The 25,792-nt window shown below is 33.8% G+C and overlaps 2 protein-coding genes across 2 annotated transcripts in view; one reads left to right on the plus strand and one right to left on the minus strand.

Annotated features, from left to right (window-relative positions):
- The first annotated feature begins 220 nt into the window (after nt 1-220).
- LOC113522839 (uncharacterized protein C1orf131) lies at nt 221-1,753 on the plus strand. The gene is made up of 3 exons (XM_026908676.3): nt 221-612; nt 884-1,065; nt 1,606-1,753. The coding sequence occupies exons 1-3, from the start codon at nt 348-350 to the stop codon at nt 1,708-1,710; spliced, it is 552 nt and encodes a 183-aa protein (XP_026764477.2). The 5' UTR covers nt 221-347; the 3' UTR covers nt 1,711-1,753.
- A 1,533-nt stretch (nt 1,754-3,286) lies between these two features.
- LOC113522540 (uncharacterized) overlaps nt 3,287-25,792 on the minus strand; it is a 69,213-nt gene continuing 46,707 nt past the window's right edge. The window contains exon 3 of the mRNA XM_026908258.3: nt 3,287-6,673. Within this exon, the coding sequence (XP_026764059.2) occupies nt 3,452-6,673 (3,222 nt within the window). The 3' untranslated portion in view covers nt 3,287-3,451. The remainder of the gene's footprint in view (nt 6,674-25,792) is intronic.

The following is a 25,792-nucleotide window of genomic DNA, read 5'->3' on the forward strand; positions in this document are numbered from 1 at the left end:
ATAGTTTGTATATTTATATCAAAATTTTTACAAAAGTAAGTATTGCAATGAAATGTAAAAATCATATTTTTCTATTATTACTAGGTATAGCTGAGATATTGGATAGCGCAATTTCTGTGATATAGCCTCACTTATCTATACTTGACACTACCTACTTGACAGTTTGACAGTGACCTAAAAAGTACTCTGTAACAGTCTATCAAAATTTCTATTTTTTCTATTTTTTGGGGTTATATTAATGTTCTTTTCTTTATTTTTTTTTGTCTTATATTGATATATCCACAATTTAAAGATTTGTATAGTAGATGTACTAGCCTTTTAAATAATTTATTACAGTTTCAAATACAATGTCAATTATCGTCACTAAAGCAGCGTTAGCACTGAAAAACTCCGAAAACAATTTTCAGTTCGTAAAGTTTGAATCGCATAAACCGAAAAAGAAAGAAACTGCTATTGATAATGAAAAAAATGATACGAAAACCTATCTAGGCCAAAAGTCCAAAAAAGATTTAGATCTGAAAAAAATAAGACATGAAGTGGTTAAATTCGGCATGTCTGGATTTGATTCGACGAAAAAAGAGGAGGCAAAAATTGCCTTAGCAGTGAGTTTAGGTTAGTTAACTTTTATTAATTTTGTAAGTTAATATCACAATAAAAATGAACAGTGTGCAATAGGCGCTCAGAATCTATTTTTGTTGTTATTGAAGTCCTTGATTTAATCGCAAATAAATGAAAATAAGTTTTAGACACATATAGCATTTAATCTTCAATATGTAGGCACATTAAATTTCATGTCCCTGGCACATAGGATATATTTAAATTAAAAACTAGTATCCTGATACCATTACTATCATTAAAACTTGTTTGAAAATTACAATTACAGGTGCAAAACCACCTAAACAGAAGTACATCAATTACAAAGAGTTAATGGAGAAGAGAAAGCAAGAGAAACAGCAAGCGAAAGATGAGAAACAACTGATGGTATCCAAGACTTTACTGAAGACTAGTGGCAAGAAAAAAAAGGCTAATAATGACGTTGGACATTTTTTGAGTGGATATGGAAAGGTAGGTTCTTTTTTAAATTTAAAAAGAAACAGGAACAATGACAATAGTGGTGGACTCAATATGATTTTATATTCATTGTAATTGGCAATACATCGGCTAGTCGTCTAATACTCCAATAATTACTTGTGAGTAACAATATCTCTTCATTTCTATCATGTGAGGTATTATTACAAAGCTTTTTTTATAAAGTTTATTTTAAAAATATTAAAATAAAACAAAAATATTTTTAATGTAATAACTATTAAATCTTTATTTAATCTTTAAGCTAAATCTGTAATTATATTGAAATATATGTACTTATGAAACTTTTAACCATAATTTAGTTGTTGGAGAAGACTTATTACTTACTGTATTATATATATATATATATACACACACATTATTATATTAATCTTAAAAATCTTTCTATATTATATATATATTACTGTGCCATATATATATATTCTGTGTTATATATATTCTTAATATTTTTAATATATTGTGTATTATACACATTTTATTGACAGCCTATTAATTTAAAAAAAATGTCTGGTCTTTCAGGTGCAGAAGAAAGATTTGAAAAAAGATGATAACAGTAGTAAGAAGAAAAAGAAAAAAAAAATAAAGATTATTATATTTGTATGTATTTTATCTTGTAAAATATAATATGTAAATAAGAAAAGCATTTTTTGTGGTTGTATAACTCTAATTTTACTAATACATATAATAAAATTGTAACTAGGTGAGGTCTTTATATAGGAGATATTTAAGAAAAATTAATATGAGGAGTCTTAATAAGAGCAATAGGTGCCAAAACAATAATTTTTGGAAATTTTCTGTTAAAATTATTGGACCAAATTGGATGTGATTTAATTTCTGAAGGGCTAATTTAAAAGCTGATGTAGCTTTTACACAATCTAGAAGAGATCTATTGTATAAGGGTTATTTTTTTCTGAAATCCATGTGTACATAGTGAGTAAAAAACTAGTAACATACAGGAAAAGGGTGCAAATATTGGGTAATTATAATATTGAAATATTGGGTAGGTACTGCAAGTTTAGCTCTTCATGTTACAATATTCTACAATAGTTGTGTTTGCATGACTGTGTTTCGGTTTGAAGGGTGGGATATGGCGTGAATTTACTGGGTACGGAGGAATAACATCTGAGTCCTCAGGAATGGCAACGAATGGGATGTATCATGGGCGAAACAGTATACTCTGTTATGTCCATAGTACTGCTCATGTATAAGCGATGGTTACCACTTTCCATCAGATGGGCCGTCAGCTTGTTTGCGATTCTAAGTTGTATAAAATAAACATATAGAAGTGATGCCTCTGATCTATTTGTCTTTGGAAATGCAGTATTAAGTATTACTTGATATATGGATATTTATCAAGAATATTAAAAGTAAGGCTAATAACTAAAAAAATATACTACATAATTATGTTGGAATTGTTCCAGCGATATATCACAACCTATATGCATGCATGTAGTAATTTATTTAACATGTAGTAATTTATTTTTGACTTGAAATACAAATAACAAATTTGGGGTAAGTACCTATACATCATTATAGCAAGAGACTAGTGTTTATTCTTCTTATTACCCTAATTTTTTTGTGATAAATATAAAAATAAAAGTTTCCTCTCACTATATATATGTATATATACATATATATAGAGTGATATATTCCACTTGATAGAAAGTGGATTTTTTTTTACAACACAGGGGGCAAACGAGCATGCGGCTCACCTGGTGGTGACTACCGCCGCCCATGATCACCCACAACACTAAAGGCATTGCAGGTGTGCTGTTGGCCTTTTAAAAAGGAATATGCTCTTTTCTTGAAGGTTATATTGTTGTATCGGTTCGAAAATACTGCTGCTGGAAGTTGATTCCAAAGAGTGATTGTGGATATCTTTTTATAAAAGTTCTTTATGACTATAGCTGACTCATTATTAATTCTATTCTCTTATAATGTTGACAATATCTTACTGTTATTCTTCGACATGGACTTAGAAATAATAAAACAATGATTGTAGTCCATTCCTGTGGCTTTGCCTATGTAAATTAGTACATAAAGCACCCTGCTTTAAGTAGGGTTATAACTTGTTTAAGTATGATTTAGTAACAAACATACAAATACATGTTTAGAATATCTTTACCACTTTCACATTTATATTATTAGTAGGATTATTTTGCTGGTATTCGTAAAGAATTTGTAAGTGAAACCATATATGAATAGTTAAAATATTTTTTAATTAAAAAATAACTAGATATAGATATCTATAATATTTACAAAGAATATAAATTACACATTTCACATTAATATTATGCAGGCAAGTTCATTTTTACAATAAATAAATTAAAAAATAAACAATATAATAATTATTATATTACTGGACTTAAACATAAGGTTCAAAATACTTAATAGCTGTCAACATAGGCTTTTCGTTGATTTTGTTCGTTGCTACGGGATTTTTAACTCGCATCTTAATGTCTTTAGGTTTCAACACGTTTTTGTGATTGGCACTCGGAGGTCGAGGCGGCCTAATGCCTTGATTCTTAGTAGGCGTGAAAATTGACTTAGAACTAAGACCAGAAGACTCAAGGAAGAAATCAAACGGTCCTTTTCCTTTATTTGCGTTCAATTCTGGGTTATTGTTATTCAGAATCATTCTAGGTTCACATTTGACTGTGTTGTATGAACCACTGTTACTTCCAGAGGAATTACTCGACTCTATATCAGAATTCCTTACCGATTCAGTCTCTAAATTCTCTATGTTAGATAGGAGATCAGGTTTATTGGATAGCTTACCATTTTTCGTCAAACCTTTGTTCAATCCACTTTCATTGTTTTCAAGAAAGGTATCGCTTTTTTTATTTTCAGCATGAGTGCTTGTAGCATTATGCTGACTGTCTTTATCAGGTACAACGGTAAGTATATGTTCGGTTACCACGTCTGACATGGAACCATCGCTGCTTCCGGAGCTAATACGATATTCTTCCGCGACAATGCTGCCGAGTTCATCATCTATTTTAAATTCTTCAAAGTTCTGCGACAAATCAAACTTATCTATCTCGTCGAAATATTCTGCTTTATGTAATTCTGCATTACTAGTCTGTGATTTTTCGGGTACATGATTGAATTGATGATCCAGTTCTGTTAGATTAATTTGCTTATTGCCACTTTTGCCTCCCTTGTTAATTTCAGATAGTATAGAAGACACTGTGTTTCCCATTTGTATTGAAGCACGAGGGTCCAATTTTGGTTGCAGAGGATGTATACTAAAGTTAGTCAAGTAACTGTCGGTAGTATGTTGAAATTGATGATTTTGTTCTTCATTTGGCTTATCTTCGTCATCTGGAATGATAATTTCAGTAACTTGCGGAAGTTTTGGAATATCTTTGTCGCTGATTTTATTTTGTATACGTGGCAAGGACACGACTTTAGCCACACTGTTTCTTTGATTGATTGTGTGTATCGGGTATTGTTCATTGTGTATTTCAACCGTTGGCTGTGTAAGTAGCAACTCCCTTTTACCATTACTGACTACTGGAACATTTATCTCGGAAATGGAGCAGTAGTCCGGTTCTATACTATTAACAGTCGCTACTTGTCCTACTTTTCTCATCTTAACATCTGCAACCCGTTGATTAGCCGCAACGGCTTCAGAGTCTAACGGTTCTGTCGATGGTCTGACAGTATTTTCAGCTTTCCATTTAGCTGATAAGTTCTTTGGTTTAGGCGGCAGTGCAGGAGGAGTACGTGGCACTTTTCTTTTATTGAAGATTTTCATAGACCCCAGATCATTGTCATTATTTTCTATATTGTTACTCCGACTTTCTATATTTGCCGCAATATTTTTTACAATCGAGCCTCTTATTTTAGGAACGTTGGGCTTATCATTAGATAATACAGGTCTTATTGATGGCACAGGCTTGGATTCAGTGGATTTAGTAATAATGGGCTCATATTCATTGCTATAAATACTTTGTATTTCATATTGAAATCCTTGAGCTGTGTTCGGTACTTCATAACTGTGCTCAGAGGCAGTTTCTAAGCTGAACTTAACGATTTTATTTGCCCTTTTGTCAGAACGAGGTAACGTATGACTGTTACCATTAGTTCGCAGTTTATCGTCGTATGTTATGCTGTTCAATGTAGAAAACTGTACACGTTTAGTCGATGATTTCGGGCTCGCAATTTCACTAGACTTAGAATTGTCATTGCTACTATCATCTAATGAGTTTTGTAGGAGTATTTGATTAACACATTCTAGTACTGGATTATTTTTATATATTTCATTGGTAGGGCTATCATCAGCGTCACTAGTGCTCGCATACCAATTTTCGTTTATCTCGTTACTTTGTTTACATATACTGGACTCCATAGTATTATTATTTTTATCATCAAAGTTAGAACTATATTTCTCAGATGAATTATTTTTCAGCATATTATTACACAATACTTCGTTTTTAGTAGATAAGGGATGTATATTAGACATGTTTCTTTTAAAATCTGTACCTAAGAGATCGTCGGTGGATTTTGATTTAGGATTATTCGATAGACCTCTTTGGTGTTGTAGACAATCTGTATCTTGCTCAGGATCACTTACATTGCAGTACCAAGGTTTTTCATTTGCTTCTTCATTCAGAACATTATTAAGGAAAAGTTGTCGATTTGCTTTTATTTCATCAGAAGCTTGTCTCTTAATCCCGTGCAATTGCTCCTTTTTGGTTGAATATGTTTTATCTGAATCGCTTGCTGTATTTTCTTGTTCTTTTTTATTTGCCTCTCCTATTATTTGATCAATCTTTTGTGATGCTCTTCTTATGTATTTAGCAATTTGATTAGCAGTCATATCATTATCTTCGTGATTAACATGATAACTCATACCAACGCATTCTTCGGCACTACTACTATTATTAGCTTGATTGTAACTTTTTTGTATATTATTTTTTCTTCCGGAATATTTTCTCGATCGTCTGAATACGTCACGTCTGACAAAAGCTTGTTTGTTTTTGATAAACGTACCTTTGCTTGCGACAGTCCCATTGTTCCCTTCTTCACTGGAACTAGTATTACCGTATACGATATCATTCTTCGGCAATTGAAAGCTTTTACTTAGCCTAGTATTTTTTTGGAAAACCGGTGGAGAATTTCTTTCACGATAACTACAGCTTCTTATAAATGTATTTTGAAATCTCGAATCGGTGCTCTCAAGGCTCTGGAATTCTGGATCAGTCTCAATATTGGTTTGTTCGCTTGTGAAACCGAGGAGCTGTTGACAGTTACTGCAGTAAGATTTGCGAGCTTTGAGCTTGATAATCTCTTCTTGCTGCGACTTGATTATTTTCTCTTTCTGTTGGAGCGCAACATGAATTTGTCTCTGTTCTCGGGTCAATCTTGATTCTAGTAAAACAAGCGAACGGAGGACTAGCGCTAGTTGATCTTGCCTCAACCGTCGTTCTTGTACTGCTTGCTTGTCACGAGCGGCGAGAGCCTGTCCAGCTTCTACTAGCTGATGCCTTTGCTTGAGGACGGACTCCGACTGCTGTTGGAGCGCACTCCTAACAGCGTCGAGCTCCCGCCTCAACTCCATTGCTTCTGAGCTGCTATCCATCTGTAATTAAAAAAAGAACATGTTGAATACTAATAATTGAGAGCAATGAATAGTTAGAATGGATAATGAACTTCGTAAATTCTTTACAATATGGAGCCGTGAACTCAGTTAGATTTATATAACGGAAACTTGAAATCAAATATTATAGACTGGCCGGATATATGTGAGGAAATAACTGTCGCGCAATGACTGACTTTGATAAATGATTGGGCTTCTCTAATGAGAGTGAGTAAATCAGTGTTTAAGGGTATCGCTACTTGATAATAAGGTCACGGGTTGGATCCATTATCAAACTAGGAACTGTTTCAAGCAACTATACGATAAAATAACATGTAGCTAATATAAGAGTACGAGTACTAAAAAAAAAGGTTAGTTTGTAATAATAAAAAAGCAGGACTGAAAAAAAATTTTTGGAACACTGCAGGAAACAACAATTTGAGGAGATATAAAGAAAGATTTTGGCGGATCGAATGATCAAGAAATAAATTTTGGTCTCTATAGATATATTAAATACATGAAAAAGTCTTCGTAAAGGTTGTTCATTAGAATTTAATTTACAGTTTACTACCCGAATTAAAACATATTTAACAATCACTTTACAACCATATATTTTTTATACTGGTCTATGATTTGTTTCATGACCGTTTAGAATAAAAATTTCAAACGTAAAAAAAGTACCCCACTATAAAATAATAAAGACTAAATTCGGTTTATAATTTTATATAATATAAGGTAACTTTCAATAATAATTGATATTTGTTCCACAAAATGTACTGTGAATTCAATCGTCACAAAATTAACACGCTACCAATATAGGAGTAAACTTTTATTAAAAGAAATTGATTACCTTTTTCTTTTTTGCAGTCATGTAAAAACAAATTACAATTGAGGAAGAAATCGCGTAATTTACACACACACAAAATAAAAAAAAAATTAAGAGGAGCTTCTTGTTTTAAAGTCTTTTAAAGATATTATGACTAGTAAATAATTATAATAGCAAGGTAATTTCGTTCCAAGTAAAAATTGGACGCAGTGCATTGTAGTATTTTTTAGGGTTCCGCACTAAAAATGTAATAAGAAACCCTTATGATGCAAAACGTCCGTTCGTCCGTCTGTTGTTTTACATTAATGCTATCAATTTATTTTAGGTATTGCAGATCCGTAAAGAAAATAATAAAAATATATATATATTATAATAAGAAACAATGAAAAATTTGATAAAAAGCTAAAATAAAGATGTTGAAAATAAAGGGTAAAGCGATAAATAAGTAATTACTTAATATGGTCTTTGAAAAATAATAAACTCTTAATATAAATTAAACTTAATATTAATTTCATTCTACATATTTATATAAATATAATTTTATAAATTAATAAATAAATCTTATTTATAGATTTCTGTACGGAATATCAGTGTTGGTATGTGAGCTGCACTCGCACTTGACCAGTGTTTATTTACAGTCCAAAGTGCAAAATACTGTTAATTCTAATAATAAAAAAAATGCTTAAATCATTATTAATACAATGAAGACCTTTGGCCGTAGAGGCTCAAATTTTATTTCAATTTTTATTCAGTCAGCAATTTTACGAACGCAAGGAAACGAAATAAACACTAGATTTACGTAATAAAACAAAACAAATGCGTCATTATGTACGATACCTGTATTCTCTATGAAATACTTTTGCACGTGCTTTGTTGCATGAATTTTTGTTCTAGTTAATATCACGGGAACATTGTCGTGTGATTTCGGCATAGAATAGGTCACCTGTCCTTTTCCCGTGGGTGTCGTAGGGGCGACTGAAGGAACTTAATGGTCGTTAACGGTATTTATAAAACATAATTAAAGATTGTGTCCCAAAAAAAAAACCGACTTCAACTGTGACAAAACCAGTTATTTTGATTTAAAAACTAAACTGTTGAATCGATTTTGATAAAACATCTATGGGATCTAATCTAAAAAAATATAATCTAGTATATAAAATTCTCGTGTCGCAGTGTTTGTTGCCAAACTCCTCCGAAACGGCTTCACCGATTTTTATGAAATTTTGTATGCATATTGGATAGGTCTGAGAATCGACCAACATCTATTTTTTATACCCCTCAATAATAAGGGTGACGCACCCCTAAATTTTTTTTTTATTTTTTTTACAAAATTTTTTAAATATTCGAAATAATGTATGTGGTAAAACAACGTTTGCCGAGTCAGCTAGTATTTCAATAAAAAAAGAATTTCCCAAATCGGTTTATAAATGACGGAACTATGAAGCAACGATAATAAAACAATACAACCGAATTGAAAACCTCCATTTTTTTATTATTGAATAAAAAACAATAAAATGACATGTTTGTGAAGTGAGTTTGTATGAGTCGTGGGTCCACACGTGCGTTACACTGATAACGAAACAGTAGCACATAAGTACTTCTATTATCAACCCCTGGTACTAACTGAACTGCTGATATTACCATGATAATGGTAACGTTAATTGGAATGCCCATTCCATTAAACGTTTGTAAAGTTTAAAGTTATAAGTAAACATACGGGTCGATTCTGAGGCTTTTTCATTCAATTTATTCTTTAAACCCTTAAGTCTGGGGGGAAAGGGATTGTTAGTAATGGAGACTGAGAATTCCATTGCTAGCAATATACCCAACCAGGTCGACATCCTCGCGGTACCCCCTGGAAACTATCATGGTTAATTCCTGACGAATTCATCATGATGGGCTAACTGGCCTGTTTTCATTCTCATCTATCACCCTTCATTGGTGCTCCGCTAGCGTATCCCGTTAGCGCAGGTGGGGTTACCTCGCCATTTTCACCCATCAAAAAAAACCCTTATGTCTTTAAAACTAATATTTTACTTACTGTCCATTGCTAAACATAAGTATTCTCTAGAAGGGGAGTTATGCCAGTAGTTGCCACGCTTGGCAGGTGAGTTGGCACCTTTAGTGATGTTTTAAGAGGGACGCTGCTGTCCATTCCTCGCTCTCTTTTAGTCGGCTCTTAAGGCACCCATGGGAAACGAACGGGTGGCCTATTCTATGCCGGGAACACACGGCCAATATGGAATTATATACGAAGACAATTTTAGTACTAGGTCACAATTCAAAAGGAAATTTTTTACAACGAGGAAATACCTATTCATATCTATTTATTCAAGTGTGAAGTTTAAACAAAATAGATAACACTGGGACACACCGTTTCAAATAATTAAATACAAATTGAAATTATTTTGTAAACACGGTTATACTCGTATTTACTGAAGTGTAATGAATAAGTAATGTAATTGTATGATAAAATAATGCTTTCTATAACTTGGAATGATAAACAAGAAGACGATTCACCTGATGGGATGTGGTAACTGTCGTTTATAGACATAAAGCAAAAGAATGACTTAGAGTGATAACATTTCTAGAGTAGAAATATTCGTAAAATACCTTATACCAAGTCTCATGTGGCAACGAAGAGGCCATCAATGCCGCTTGGTCTCCCTATCAAACTACCGTGATTATTTCCTGGTGAATTCGTAACAATAGGCCAACCAAATCAGGTCGATTTCTTCCTCACTTATCACCTTTTTAATCCATTTCATCCATTCCATTGCATTTTTGGCTCATAAATAGAAACCTCATGTGCCTGACGTGGTGATATAGTAAGTAGCTTGTTTCATCAATTATTAAAGATTTTTGTGTCCCGCAAAAATAAACCGAATTCAATTGTGACAAAACCAGTCATTTTGATTTAAAAACTAAATTATTTCAATAAAATTTCTATGGGACCAAACAATAAGTATAGCCTTTTAGAAAAAAAAATTCTCTAATCAATCCAGCACGATGGTTTCCAGGAGGAACCACGTGGAGGTCGACCTGACAGGGTATATTGCTAGCTGTTGTAATAACAATATAATATTAAAACATAGAATAGATGTAAATCGTTTAATGTTAATGTAATCGTGACATAAGTTATTAATGACAGATCGCTTAGATGATAAAAAGACTATGATAGTAGGAGGTGTTATACCACATTACTCCCCCCCAATGGAAATACAGTTTTTAGAAACCGTAACGTGCTGGTATTTTCCGCTGGCGTAGTGAGCGACGTAATAACTGTGGCCGCGGATCAGTAGGGGTAATTTCATCGTTTCTCGATGCTGAGGTGGCAACAAAAATACCATCATGTGGTGTTGAACCTTCAGGGTGTTGCCTGCTGGTAGAGGGTACTGGTGATGATTGTCTTCCACAATCACCACTATGTTGTAGTCGAGCTTCTCTATCTGTGATTCGTTGATAGTGAGTATATGCTGGAATGCCATCTTGACTGCTAGATAGTCTTGGGCGTAAATGATCGGAATGTTTGCGTTGTTGGACTCCGTTCGAAAACTGTACCTCATAGGAGTATGGTCCGTTGCATTTTATTATTATACCTGCATCAGATCCCTTCCCTGTGGGTTTATTTACCCAAACTTTATCTCCGTGTTTGTATGTTGGCGGAACGACTACCTTCTGTGTTGGTCTTATTTCTTTATACAGCCTCATCCGTTCTAAGTCGTCTTGTATGTTTGGTTTTAATAAATCGAAGGTAGTACGCATTGGCCTTCCAAACATTGCTTCAAAAGGAGTTCGGTTTGTTGATCGACGGGTTGTGTTCCTATAAGCTTGAAGGATCCTGCTAAGTCGTTCATGCAAATCGATACTCTTGTCCGAAGCTAACAAACGTTCTTTAAATGTACGAACAGCACGTTCTGCTAATCCATTTGTTCTAGGGTGGTATGGGGTCGTTCTAATGTGTGTTATACCAATATTTTGACAGTGAGTTTTAAACTCGTCAGATATAAATTGAGGACCATTATCGGTAACGATATATTTGGGCACGCCAAATGTTGCGAATATAGTATCTAGATGAGATATTGTTGATCTCGATGTTGTTGATTTCATTGGTATAATCTCTAGCCATTTTGTATAGGCGTCTATTACTATGAGCCACATATATCCAAAAAATGGGCCCGCAAAATCTATATGTAACCTATACCACGGTTCTGGTGGTACTCCCCAAGGATACACTGGCGCAGCATTAGTATTACTCCTTGAAGCTTGACAGAGTGTGCACCGTTTTAAGAAATTCTGGATGTCTTTGTCTATGTTTGGCCAATAAACATGCAGTCTCGCTAGTGACTGCATAGCATTGACGCCGTTATGTCCGTCGTGTAACATTTCAAGCATAGCAGGCTGTAACTTCTTGGGTATACATAATCTTCCATTCCACAAAATTATTCCATCTTCAAATGACATTTGTTCTCTTTTTCGTAATATGTATGCATATCGTTTGATAGTTCTTTCTTTTCTGGCCAGTGGTTCGTTAGATATTGTTTAATTTTATTAAGGTTTGTATCGCTACGTGTTTCTTTTCTGAGCTCATGTTTTGTTACAGGTATGTTACTTAGTCTAAGGTGTAGGAGATGTGAAAATTTCGGCAAACCTATTCGTTCTTCTATTGTTGTATCACAATTAGGTAGTGGCAGTCTTGATAATACATCAGCTGGGCTATTTTCCTTGGCTGAATGGTAGTTAATAGTATATTCGTAACTATTCAGAATCATGGCCCATCTAAGGAGGCGATTGCTTGCAATTTTAGGTGTCTCTCTATCTTGGCTAAAAATACGTTCGAGAGGTTTGTGATCCGTTAAAAGAGTAAATTTCCGACCATAGAGATATTGGTGGAACTTTATTACTGAGTAGACAATACCTAATGCTTCTTTATCGATTGTTGAGTATCTACGTTCCGTTTCAGATAATGTTCTGGAAGCAAAAGCGACGGGTCGCATTGTATTGTCTATTTTATGACACACACTCCAATCTATCGGAAGCGTCACTGCTGACGTAGATTGGTTTACTCTCATCATATATATATTCGATGTCAGAGTGTTTTTCAGAATGTCCTCGATGGTCCACTCCCACTTTTGATTCTTTTTTAAGTGGCGATACAAAATCTAACATGTAAATTATCAATAAATCTACCATAATACGTAATAGAACCCAAAAAGGATCGTAATTCAGCTACGTTGGTTGGAGTAGGCATCTTCTTGATGGCTTCAACTCGTTCTGATGTTGGATGTAACCCATTTTTGTCAATTTTATGACCGAGAAAAGTCACACTTTCCTGTAACCAAGAACATTTGGAAATTTTACTTTTGATACCTGCTTCTTGTAGCCTTTGTAATACTGTTCTGACTCGTTTTATGTGTTCTTGACGAGTACCAGCTGTAATTAATATGTAATCGAGGTAGCATACAACTCCATCCAACCCACTTAGGATTTGGTGCATGATTCTTTGGAAAACTGCTGGTGCAAAAGATATACCAAAGGGTAATCGTTTATACTGGAAGTAACCTTTGTGTGTTGAGATGGTTAAGTACCTTCTAGACTCTGGATGTACCAATAGTTGGAGATAGGCATCTTTAAGGTCTATTTTAGTGAATAATTGTCCTCCTGCTAAGGTAATTTCTTCAAATCTCGGTAGTGGGTAATCATCTACTTGTACGTATTGATTGATTGTTTTGAAATCAGCACAGATGCGTACGTTTCCATTTGATTTTATCGCAATAACTATGGGTGATCAATCGGCGTTGCCATGGTGTCTATTTGTTCTAAGACCCCCTCACGTATAAAAGCTCCTCATTGACTTGTTCTTGTAATGCGAGAGGAACTGGTCGCGGCCGGAATGCCTTCGGTCGTATATTACTGGGGATATGGATTTTCGCGCTATGACAGTTAATTGTTCCCAACTTTCCGTAATATTAAAACATAGAATAGATGTAAATCGTTTAATGTTAATGTAATCGTGACATAAGTTATTAATGACAGATCGCTTAGATGATAAAAAGACTATGATAGTAGGAGGTGTTATACCACACTAGCAATGGGACTGGTAGTCCTCATTACTAACTCCAAATCCGCCCCCCCCCGCACTCTCGGAGTTATGAGCCGCCTTTTTTTAAGTCGGTTGAAAATGTGGACTACATTCTCTCGGAACCAAGATCCGAAAATGGAAACTCATCGCGTGGGGCGAATCTTTAAGGTCAAATATTATAAGAAAGTGTTTTCAAATAAACACCAGACACTAAAGATATGGATAAATATTACACTATCTAAACAGAGACATTCAAGCGTGCGCCCACGCATAGATTTGTTTTGTAAAATTGAAAGTGTATGCTAAATGAGTTGTGGGTAGTATCATAATTTACATTGGATAGAAGAGTTCTTATTATTAGCATTGTCATTTGTTTTTAGGGTTGCGTAGGCAAAAATTGGAACAGTTACTTCGTCACGTGTAACGCAAATGTAGGAGGACCCCATATACTAGATGGGGCAATGACCTCAAATATGTTGCAGGGCAAGTGGCAATCGATAGATACGTTATCGCTGTCGTGTGTGCACGAGACAGCAATGTCCGGCGTACCGTTTTTTTCACATGCTTATTTTTTTAATGGTTGCAGATGGCATCGTAAAGTCTGCGCTATCAGTAGGTATATGCTGTCGAGGTACTAGTGAATGATTGTAGGCGAGGATAAAGTCAGGGCAGTTAGTCACGATAGTCACGAATTAACCACGATAGTTTCTAGAGAAATCCGCGTTGAGGTCGACCTGATAAAGTATATTGTTAGCAGTGGGCTAATCTCGAGCCAGGTGAGCCTTACCTGTCCCCGGATAAAAGAAGAACTTTTTGGTATGCCAAAAACATCTCTGAGAGTACCGATGACGTATCTATAAAAGGCCAGGTCCCCATGGAAAATAATCTACATCAATGCTAGGGAGGAAGGATCGTCGCCTTGGTAGTTTCTGGGGAAGACCTATGCTCCATTGTGGAAGTGTGAATTAATGGTTGAAATATTGAACACACAGTTCGGTATCTATACCTCGCCATCATAACAAACTCTCTATTAACTTAATATATATATAAAAGAATGAAAAATTACTATAAAATAATTAAATTGTGCCCACAAAAAAAAAAAACGCGACTTCAATTGTGACAAAATCAGTTACTTTGATTTAAATACATTTTTTTTTCTTTTTAAGAGTTTCCTTTTGTTGGGGTAACTAATTCATTTATTCTCTTCCAGCTAGTTCTATTCCAGATCATATTTTTTACCTCCCTATTCGACATGACACTTAGAGTTTTCTTTGTCTGTAAAACCGACCAAGATAAACGTAGACCTTTCTTAGACAGAGAAATAACTACATGTGGCAGATGAAGGAAAGACTAAACTGATAAAATGTCTATGGGACCAATATGTTAGTAAATCTTTTCAAATAAAAAAAAAATCTCTTATGTTAGTTATGAGGTAACACGCATAAAAAAACACAACCGAATTAAGAACATCTTATATTTGAAGTAGGTTGAAATTGCTTTAGTTTAGTTACATAACATTACTACCAACTAGTATAAAATTATTTTATTTTTTTAATGTAGCAACTTTTCATACTAACGCGGGAACAGTAATAAAAAAAAACTAATCATTTATAACAGTATATCTGTATTTAATTATTTTTTATATGAATATGATAAAATATGAATCAAGGTAATAACAATTTGGCACTTTATTATATTCAAATATATAATTCAGTATCTTGTGGTCATTTTAGACACACTTACATTATATTATCATAAAAATAACGGTAACGAAGGTCCGTTTAGATGTGGGTGTCAATTTATTACATTGAAAAGATATATAGAGCCTTATAACAGACATTTTGAGGTAAAAATTACAATAAACTCTATTTATAGATGTTTTGTATTATAATTATTATTATTTTATGACTTTCTCAAAACAGGTTTGTGACCAGGTTAAAGTTATTACACTGATATTGACGTCCAGTGCCGGATTATCCATTAGGCAGTGTAGGCAACTGCCTTGGGGCCCCCACTGTAAGGGGCCCAGCGCCCAGAAAAACTTTTTCTGATTTCTTTAGTGAAAATAACATTTGAATATTTGTATCTACAAACTCTCAAAATGTTATTGCAATGATTACGTATTATAGTTACATATGTACTGAATATATATATTAAACTTTATTTATATAATCTATTTACATATTATATACACACCTTACATCTACGTACTATAAATATCAAAAAACAAGACCTTAAAAATTATATAAAGATAAAAAAATTCTTTGTAATCACTGCCAACTGGCAGGGTATCTAGGAGAGCTGTTTTTGTATTTCCTTATTCAAAAGTCATATTTCCATATGTTTCGTAACATATGTATTTCATGTTATTATATGCAAAATGCCGTGTGGTCACGGTCACGTGGGCCACCTTTTATTTTCCCTAGAGTGTCATAAGGACATTTTAGTGAGCATGACTACTCAAAACACTAGACCACGTCAAAGCTACTCACAATTGCCATCTGATAGTCTTTTAAATAATTTTATTATTATTTTACATTTTTAAGTTTAATTGTGTGAATACAAATTCACATTTTACATAATGGTCGAGGGATGAGCAATAGCGTCCCTCTTAAAACATCACTAAATCCTAACTGCGGTTGCCAATCCGCCTAGCAAGCGTGACAATTACTGCCAAAACCCCCATTATGGGGAAGACCTATGTTCAGCATTGGACAGATGATGGCTAAGATGATGATGATTAGAATAAAGAGCCTTTTTTCCAAAGTCGCTTAAAAATGTAATATGTATGTATATGTATAATAGAATAGGTAGGTGGTAAGTACATTGTGAAAGCAATCTAGGTAAGTTTCTGTGTTGGCCCTTTGCGCTTTCTACTCTGGCACAATGGCCTCTGACCTTTGTCAAGCCAATAATAGACTTCATACATATTTTGATTACAGTTCACATTTATTTTGGTCATCGTTAATTTGTTACATACATTTAAGATGTTTTTGGGTCATGTAATTAATAAAAGAGAACATTCACAATGAATAATTAATTTTTAATAATTCCAGACCTTAGATTATATAGATAGAGTGTCTCCATAGAAATGCTTCGAGAAAAACGGGTCAACTTTTTCATACAATTTTGCGTGATAAATAGTTATAAGTGATTCCTTTATAACTTCTATATTTATTTTGTTTTATAATTTCTACAGGTTTTTAATGCATAAACACTCAAGTCAAGATACATTATATGCGTAAGTATATAGAACACTGATAGAAACAAATTAGTTGTCAAATTTGAAAATTAGCTGACAAAAAGTTGATCCGTTTTTGAGGTAGGATGCTTTATCTATGTAATCTAAGTTCCTTGTACAACAAAACCATTGTCAAAAGTGATTTTTTTTTTACCAGAGTAAATATAAATACATCACAACATTAAGGTGGTCGGTGCCTAAACAGAATTGGACACAAAATACTAGATGGCGTTAGAATCGAGGCTTGTGGTTTTTGCAATTAAAGATAGTTTGAGGCGAAATTTTTATTTCGGCAAGTGATTTTATTTATTTTTGCCGAGATAATAATAATTTATCGTATTTTTTTTGTCTTTATTCTATTGTATTGTACAACTTTGTAAAAAAACATATCAGCAAGAAACATCGCAATTGTGTGGGTCATAAAATCATTCAGGAAAAGATCACGTATTATCTGTCACTTGACATTCATATATAATAATAAAAGACCAATGACCAATGTAGAAATTTTACTTCAAATTATCTTTAATTACAAAATAATCGACAAAAACCACAAGTGGCGATTCCAGCGCCATCTAGTATTTCTTGTCTAATTTTGTTTAGTGAACAACTACCTTAATTTGAGTTTTGATTGATAATCTTACGAAAAAAAAAATACGAACGAAAGTTTCCCGTACAGAACAAAGGTTTGTATTCATGGGTATGCCCGTCTGTACAGGTCTAGAATCTTTAGTATTATATCCCTTGGTATTTTTTTTTATTATAGGTGATAATGAAATAGTAACCCCACCCGCGCTATCGGTATACACCGGCGGGGCACCAATGAAAGATGATAGATGAGGATGAAACAGGTCAATTAGCCCATCGTGACGAATTCAACGAGAATTGTTCACGATGGTTTCCCGGGGGAACCACGTGGAGGTTGACCTGACAGGGCATATTGCTAGCAATGGGGCTGTTAAACTCCATTGCTAACAATCCCTTTCCCCCCAATGTGAATTCCTTAGTATTAAGCTAAGATACATCAATGGATCATAGTATTTTTTTGTTACTGATAATCAAATGTGTATATTAAGTATAGATTTGATTTCTACCATATAAAAACAGCAAGCATATTTGTCCTTATTCAACTTTGTTATTTTATTATAATTCTATATGCGTTCGGTATAATCAATAATTCTTTGTAGTACATCCAATTAAATGTTTCATGAATATATACATATATTAGAATATTAAATAATATTAAACTTATTTTTCTCATGATGTTGGTATGCCATAGTTATGCCAAATTTAAATTAATTCATTCAATTTTGTTAACGGCCGTATCGTGCCATTCAATTGATTTTTTGCCGGAACAGATCAATATGACGTCAATTCAGAGTATGGGGCCGTTTTAATTAATATAATGGTTATATATGAAAATAGTTCATTTGCAATTTGCAGATATAAAACAGATTCAAAGACAAGTTCTATACAAAACATAACGGTAAATCCTATTTCATTGCATAAAGAACTATTAAAATCGTTTTAGAATTTCAAAATTGGTGATGTAATCACAGCATAAAAAATAGCTGAATTGAAAATCCCAGTTTTTGGATATATATAAGATTAGCTTTTACCCGCAACTTCGTCCGCATGAGCGGGACCAAAAGTAGCCTATAGCCTACTCACCAGAGGGAGATTTTGTACAAAAGTCGTTTGCTTGGGTACCTCTGCTCCATTCGTGTTTCTACCGTGAAGCAGTTGTGTTTGCATGGCTGTGTTTCGGATTGAAGGGTGATATATGTAGGATGGTAGTGAATTTACAGGGTATAGAGGAATAACATCTGTGTCCTCAGGAATAACGCATGGGGGGTATCATGGGCGAAACGGTGTACTCTGTTATGTCTATGGTACCGCTCATGTCTATAGACGACAGTTACCACTTTCCATCAGGTGAGCCGTCAGCTCGTTTGCCATTCTAAGTTGTATAAAAAGAACTCAGTTCCATATAGTATGTATATTTCATTGTGATTTGTTAAGTCGTTAAGGCGTTATAAGGTAATAAACAAACAAACTCACTTTCACTTTATAATATTAGTAAGGATTATAGATAACGTCTAATTTTTAAGCACCATGGTATGGTACACCATATCTTTTTATAACTAATTTGGAATGTCGATATGGCTGTGATAAATATTTAATACGTTATGACAGATAGATTTAGATATTTTTATTAGTCTTCGGAGTTTCACTTGGATTTGAAAAGAGAATCCTTTCAAATTTATGGTAATCGAATTAATTAATGGGAACTGAAACGTAAACTTCGATTTTGTTCGTCCCAATTGGGTTGTTGGTAGTTTCGTCCATAATTAATGCAAACGACTATTTTAATTAGGAATTTGTTGACTAATGCCTGAACGGTGAATGCTGATGTTTGTGTTTATATCATTAGGTATAACAGTGTGATGTAATGATGAATTAAATAAGTTACGATGGAGCTAACACTCTCACTTTTTAATAAATAAAGAGAGCAACTTGATTTTTTTCTCCGTTCAAAAGGGCCTTCAATTTATTTACTTTAATTACTTTATTGACCAAATGATAATATGGTACAAAAAGCGGGTTTAATGTTAGTAGCATTCTCTACCATTACCAATTCTACTACTACCTTAATAAGCGTAACTTAAAAATTGTAAAAATATAAAACAGGGATTATATATATATATATAGAAGATGATTGATAGTGAATTCATAAGGTGAGCTGGATTTCAATCGTACTAAATTAATTTACATTTATTGGCTCCGAAGCAAGCAGCAGGAGTTGGTTCATTATAAAATAGCAGTTTCCATCATCTCAAAATTAATATGAGATCAATAGGGGAACAAAAAATCGATTGCAAAAAAAAAAGATCGGAATCGGTTCAGAATTTACTAAGAAATCACGAAACATATACACAAATAAAATACAAATCAATCGAGAATCTTACAGGCTGCTTGAAGATTACCAATTACAATCGACTCCAAAAAGAAGGAGGCTCAATTTTGTTGTATTTATTTTGTTATGTTTGTTACCTTATAATAGTTATAAACCGATTTGCAAAATTATTTTTTTATCTAAAAGGATATAAATATAGATTGGTGCTATAGTAATTTTATAAAAATCCATTAAGTAGTTTAAATTTTAAATCAAAATAACCGATTTTAACAACAGAATTGAAGTCGGTTTTATTTGAAACACAATCTTAATTTATATAAGCAAACGATTTTGAAATCGAATCAATGTCACAATCGCAATAAGTATCGAGTCTGAATCTTTGAATATACACTCCTCGCAAAAATTAAGGGAACATAAAAATTTTTGAAATTTTTGGGTGATTTTCAACAGGCTGTATTTCAGTGAAAAATAATCGTACAGGAAATTTAAAAAAAGGGTTTTGAAGCTTGAAAACTCTAGTTTTCAGATTTTTTGGTGAAAAAATTTTTTGAGCTCCGGTTTCCATGCAATTCTTAAACAAAGCTAAAAATAATTTTTTTCTAAATTTTCTAGGTTTCGTTTTTCACTCTATGGGCATGGAAAAATTTTTTCGAGCTACTCCATTGTATAGGTCTCTTAGCGTGTTTATTCAGCTTCAAAAATCGCTTTGGATGGCTAAATTACGACCATTTGTCTCCGAGATATCGAACTTTGAATGCAAAAGCATCCTTTTCCATTCAACTGCTAATATCTCTGGAACTACTGGTCGCACAGCAAGCGGGCGCCGAGTTTCTTTATCTGCATAAAATTTCCAATTAAGCACAGTCAAGAGTTAGTGAAGAAAAAATTTTTTTCCACCTCTAACATTGAATTGAAAAAAGTGGAAAAAAGTGACTTTTTCTCTTTTTTGGTTACTTGGCTGTATCTTCGCTAATATGGGCGGGAAAGCTAAGGTTTGAGGAAAATTTTACAGTCTATTGTTCCTTAAAGAACCCCCTAAATCCCTGGAGCGATCAGTTCAACGGTTTTTCCCGGACCAATTGATTGAAATTTTGGAAAAAATAAGGGAACAAGGTTTTTGTCCCTTAAACTCACCCTAATCCATTCAAAAATCAATAATTTCATTTGTTTTTCACTTTTTACTCAATTTTTTGTTTTTTAAAAATTCATTATCAAAAAAAAAAAAATCGAAAAAAATCAAGAAAATTTTATGCAGATAAAGAAACTCGGCGCCCGCTTGCTGTGCGACCAGTAGTTCCAGAGATATTAGCAGTTGAATGGAAAAGGATGCTTTTGCATTCAAAGTTCGATATCTCGGAGACAAATGGTCGTAATTGAGCCATCCAAAGCGATTTTTGAAGCTGAATAAACACGCTAAGAGACCTATACAATGGAGTAGCTCGAAAAAATTTTTCCATGCCCATAGAGTGAAAAACGAAACCTAGAAAATTTAGAAAAAAATTATTTTCAGCTTTGTTTAAGAATTGCATGGAAACCGGAGCTCAAAAATTTTTTTCACCAAAAAATCTGAAAACTAGATCAAGCTTCAAAACCCTTTTTTTAAATTTCCTGTACGATTATTTTTCACTGAAATACAGCCTGTTGAAAATCACCCAAAAATTTCAAAAATTTTTATGTTCCCTTAATTTTTGCGAGGAGTGTACCAATAATAATACAAAGTGATCACCGCACCAGTGAGGTCACAGATGATTTGAAACGTTTCTTATAATTATTACAATCTTCAATGCCGGTGATGTCACGTACCTATAGACAAAATGTATACATACATACCTACACACATATCCGTCACGCCTATCTCCCATTGGAGTAGGCAGACACAAAATGTATATAATTTATGTATAAACGTATATAATTTATTTAAATAAAATTAAATGTTTATTCGTATTTGACAAAAGAAGAAAGTTTATAGCCTTTGTATATTACGTATAAAATTAATTGTTCTTAACATTGTGTTTGTGTACAATAAAGAATAAAGAAAGTTCTTAATTCATCTAATTTTGTTTATGACTATGTAATGTAATAAATACATAAGTCATACGATGCCATTCCTGAGGACACAGGTATTATTCCTCTGTACCTTGTAAATTAATTCCCTTATCTCATCCGTCAAACCGAAACACAGCCATGCAAACACAACTGCTTCACGGTAGAAACACGAATGGTATAGAGGTGCCCAAGTAAACGACTTTTGTACAGTTTCTCTCTGGTGAGGTATATGCTAGCTGGCTACCAGTGAGAGGTGATACGTCAGGATGAAAGCAGGCAGGATGAATTCTGCAAGAATTAGCCACGAGTTTCCAGGAGAAGCCGCGTGAAGGTCGACCTGATTGGGTATATTGCTAGTAATGGGGCTATTAAACCCCATTACCAAAAATCCTTTACTTCCTTTGCAGCACGTTAAGTAGCTATTTTATTATTTAGCAAATTCCACTTGTTTTCCAAAGCTTTAATTTAGACTAAGAAACATTGTAACTTTGGGACAATAAAATAATGGTGAAAGTGCTCCGCTTTCCGTGGGAACTGCTAACCCCGCACGCCACAGCCGTAATGATACGTAATCGCCTCATCATTTTGTTTTGGCACGTGAAACTTATTTTATAGCAATTGGGCGCGTTTGCACGAATTAGACGATGTTACTCAAAAACATCCACCTACTACATTAATGGAAATAATTATAGGCTTACCTTAATCGCTTACCGAGATATAAATCGTATATAATTATATATAATTAAATAATATAGTTTCTCTAAGTAATATATGGTGTTGATGATGGTGATATAGCCATTAACTGTCCACTGTTCAACTTAGACTTCCCCTTGGAAGGGTTCTGCCAGTAGATGCCACGCTTGGCAGGCGGATGTGCAACCGTAGATTTTGGTGATTGATTTTAAGAAGGAAACTGTTGCTCATTCTTCGACTATCAAGTTTCCTTAGTTGGCTCTTACAACACCAACGGGAAAGGGTGTGGAGATATCATTTTTATTGTAGATTACAGATGCGGAGATTTACCAGAGAAAGATTTTGTACAAAAGTCGTTTGCTTAGACACCTCTGTACCATTCGTGTTTCTACAGTAAAACAGTTGTGTTTGCATGATTGTGTTTCGGTTTGAAGGGTGGGATATGGCAGTTAATTGACAGGGTACAGAGGAATAACAGTTGAGTCCTCAGGAATGACAACGCATGGAGGATATCATGAGCGAAACAGTATGTTATGTGCATGGTACTGCTTATGTCTATAGGCGACGGTTACCACTTTCGATCAGGTGAGCCGTCAGCTAGTTTTCTATTCTAAGTTGAATAAAAAAAAATCCATCGTTTGGAACATCCTAAAGGCATTATACAACTATTTTATTCTTTACAGTGTGGTGATAAGACCTAATATTGCAATAAATTATTCAGTAAGACCTAAAAGTATCTGAGACGCTATGTGCCAAGCAACAGCAATAGAAACTTATGTAACTGAAATCTATATTTGCCAACATTGCGAAGCAATATTAAACTAGACGGGTCGCGTGTGAGGGGGGGGGGATTATTAGTAATTGGGTCAAACAGCGCTATTACTAGCAATTTACCTTATAAGGTCGATCTCCACGCGGTTACCCCTGGAAATCGTCGTGATTAATTGTTTGTTGAATTCGTCAGGATGGGTTAACTGACCTGCTTTCATTATCGCCTACCAACCAACAGTATATAAATAGTAACATACTATATATTGGTTTTAAGAACCCTCTAAAAGATTTTTTTTAAATATTTCCCATTATATTATATTTTATTAGTAAGAACATATATATACCTATATGAAATCTGGATGGAAATGTTTCATAAAAATAGGTCTGCTGTTTCGATGTATATATATATATATATATATATATATATATAATATGCATGGCAATCAAGTAAGAGTAACAAGTTTAAAAGCGGATACAAGTACGAAAGGACATATTCGGGTGGCCTTGTATAAGGACAGATGTGGCAGGACAGACCTGCCTGTCGTAGTGAACATGATGTCGATAGCATATGCGCGTGAGTCATCGTGGATGTCACGGTCACTGTGTAAACTATTACGTTACTACTGCGTTAAGCGCTACACCGAGAGTTAAACTTTTCAACCGACTTTAACCCTTAAAAGACTGATTTTTTTAATCAAATTAAAAAATATATAAGTGTACCCTTTACTATGTTTACTAATGGGGAAAAATAGTAAAAAAAACAAAACGATATTTTTATATATTTATTTTGAAAGAAAAATTGGTAACATGTAAACAGCCAAATATTAAAATAAAATCGATTGTAGGCGCCCAATGCGATTTATAACCCCAGTATCAAATTTGAAACTTCAAGTATTTAAGGGTTAAAAAGAACCTCTTTGGTTGAGAACCAAGGAGGTTGTATTTTTTTTTGTTTCTTACCTTATAACTCCGTCAATTCTAAAACGATTTGAAAAATTATTTTTATCTGAAATTATATACTAACAGATTGATTATATTGAAATTGTATGAAAATCAGGTTAGTAGTTTTGATTTGAAATCAAAATAAATGATTTTGCCAGAATCAAAGTGGATTTTTTTTAAAAAGGGCAATCTTTAATGATTCTTTAACGAATTAAACTCTTTTGCTGGTTTTTCTTTTAAATTGGTGAAAATGGAATGACAACTTCGCCAATCTTTAATGATTCTTTATCGAATTGAACCCTTACGCTGGTTTTCTTTTAAATGGGTGAAAATGGAATGGCAACTCCGCCTGCGCTATTGGTATACGCTGGCGGGGCACCAGTGATAGATGATAGGTGAGGATGAAAGCAAGTCAGTTAGCCCATCGTGACGAAATCCACAAGAATTCACCACGATCGTTTCCAGGGGGAACCGCGTGGAGTTCGACCTGTCGAATGAAGCTGTTAGATCCCCATTACTAAGAATCCCTTCCCCCCACGTATGCTAAGTTAGGTTACGTTAAGATTATTCATGTTTAGGTTTGCTTAGCTTAGATCTCAGTGTAGTTTACGCGTTTGCGTTTACGACGATTTGTTTGTTGTATCTTTTACTTTTTTTTTAAATAAAAAAAAATCAGCTTATTAAAATATATGTATACAGGATGATATATATGATGATGATGTATATATATACGTCAACAGGATAGTTTTCTGAGAAAAATTTTGCAATTTAATAGGTAAAATAATAATAATAATAATTAATTCAGAGCATGAATCTCCTTGGTGCTTTACTGTGTAAACGTGCCTTCCTGGATATATTTATAAGACATTTGTTATTTAGTTAAGAAAAAGAGGAAGTGCTTTTATTTTTATTCTTCTTTTATATGCTTTTATATTTATTTATTCTTTATGTAACATCTTCGTTAAACCATTTTAAATTATTCCTTTTTAATCCAAAGGATTTACGATATTGGCAGATAATTTTTTACATCATCTGTATACGTTTACTTTGTAAATTTTTTTATGTTGAGTCTTTGTACAAAGGTCGTTTGCTCGGGCACCTCTGTCCCATTCGTTTTTCTACCGTGAAGCAGTTGTTTGCATAGCTGTGTTTCGGTTTGAAGGGTGGGATATTTCAGTAAATTTACAGGGTACAGAGAAATAACACCTAAATCCTTAGGAATGGCAACGCATGGGCGAGACAGTATACACTGTTATGTTTCATGTCTATAGGCGACGGTTACCATTTTCCGTCAGGTGGGCCGTCAGCTTGTTTGCCATTCTAAGTAGCATAAAAAACTTATTTATTGATAGATCCGTATGTCAACTGTTTAATGGAACCTCTATTTCCTTCTTTCTTTAGCTTCTTTTTAATTTCAATGATTCATCGATATCTACAATGATATGACAGCACCTTCTTTCCTTTGAGAACTGTTTTCACAATGAGGCGATGAAATAAAGAAAGCACATTGAGTAGCTTTCGCGAGCACGCGACCGGTTCGGGTAAGGAACGCGGCGCGTGCGCAACTAGTGTTAACAGATTCATATTTCGAATTGTATTTTGCACGA

The sequence above is a fragment of the Galleria mellonella genome, unplaced genomic scaffold (genome assembly GCF_026898425.1).
Source record: "Galleria mellonella isolate WM207_F2 unplaced genomic scaffold, CSIRO_AGI_GalMel_v1 utg515, whole genome shotgun sequence".
Lineage (NCBI taxonomy): Eukaryota > Metazoa > Arthropoda > Insecta > Lepidoptera > Pyralidae > Galleria > Galleria mellonella.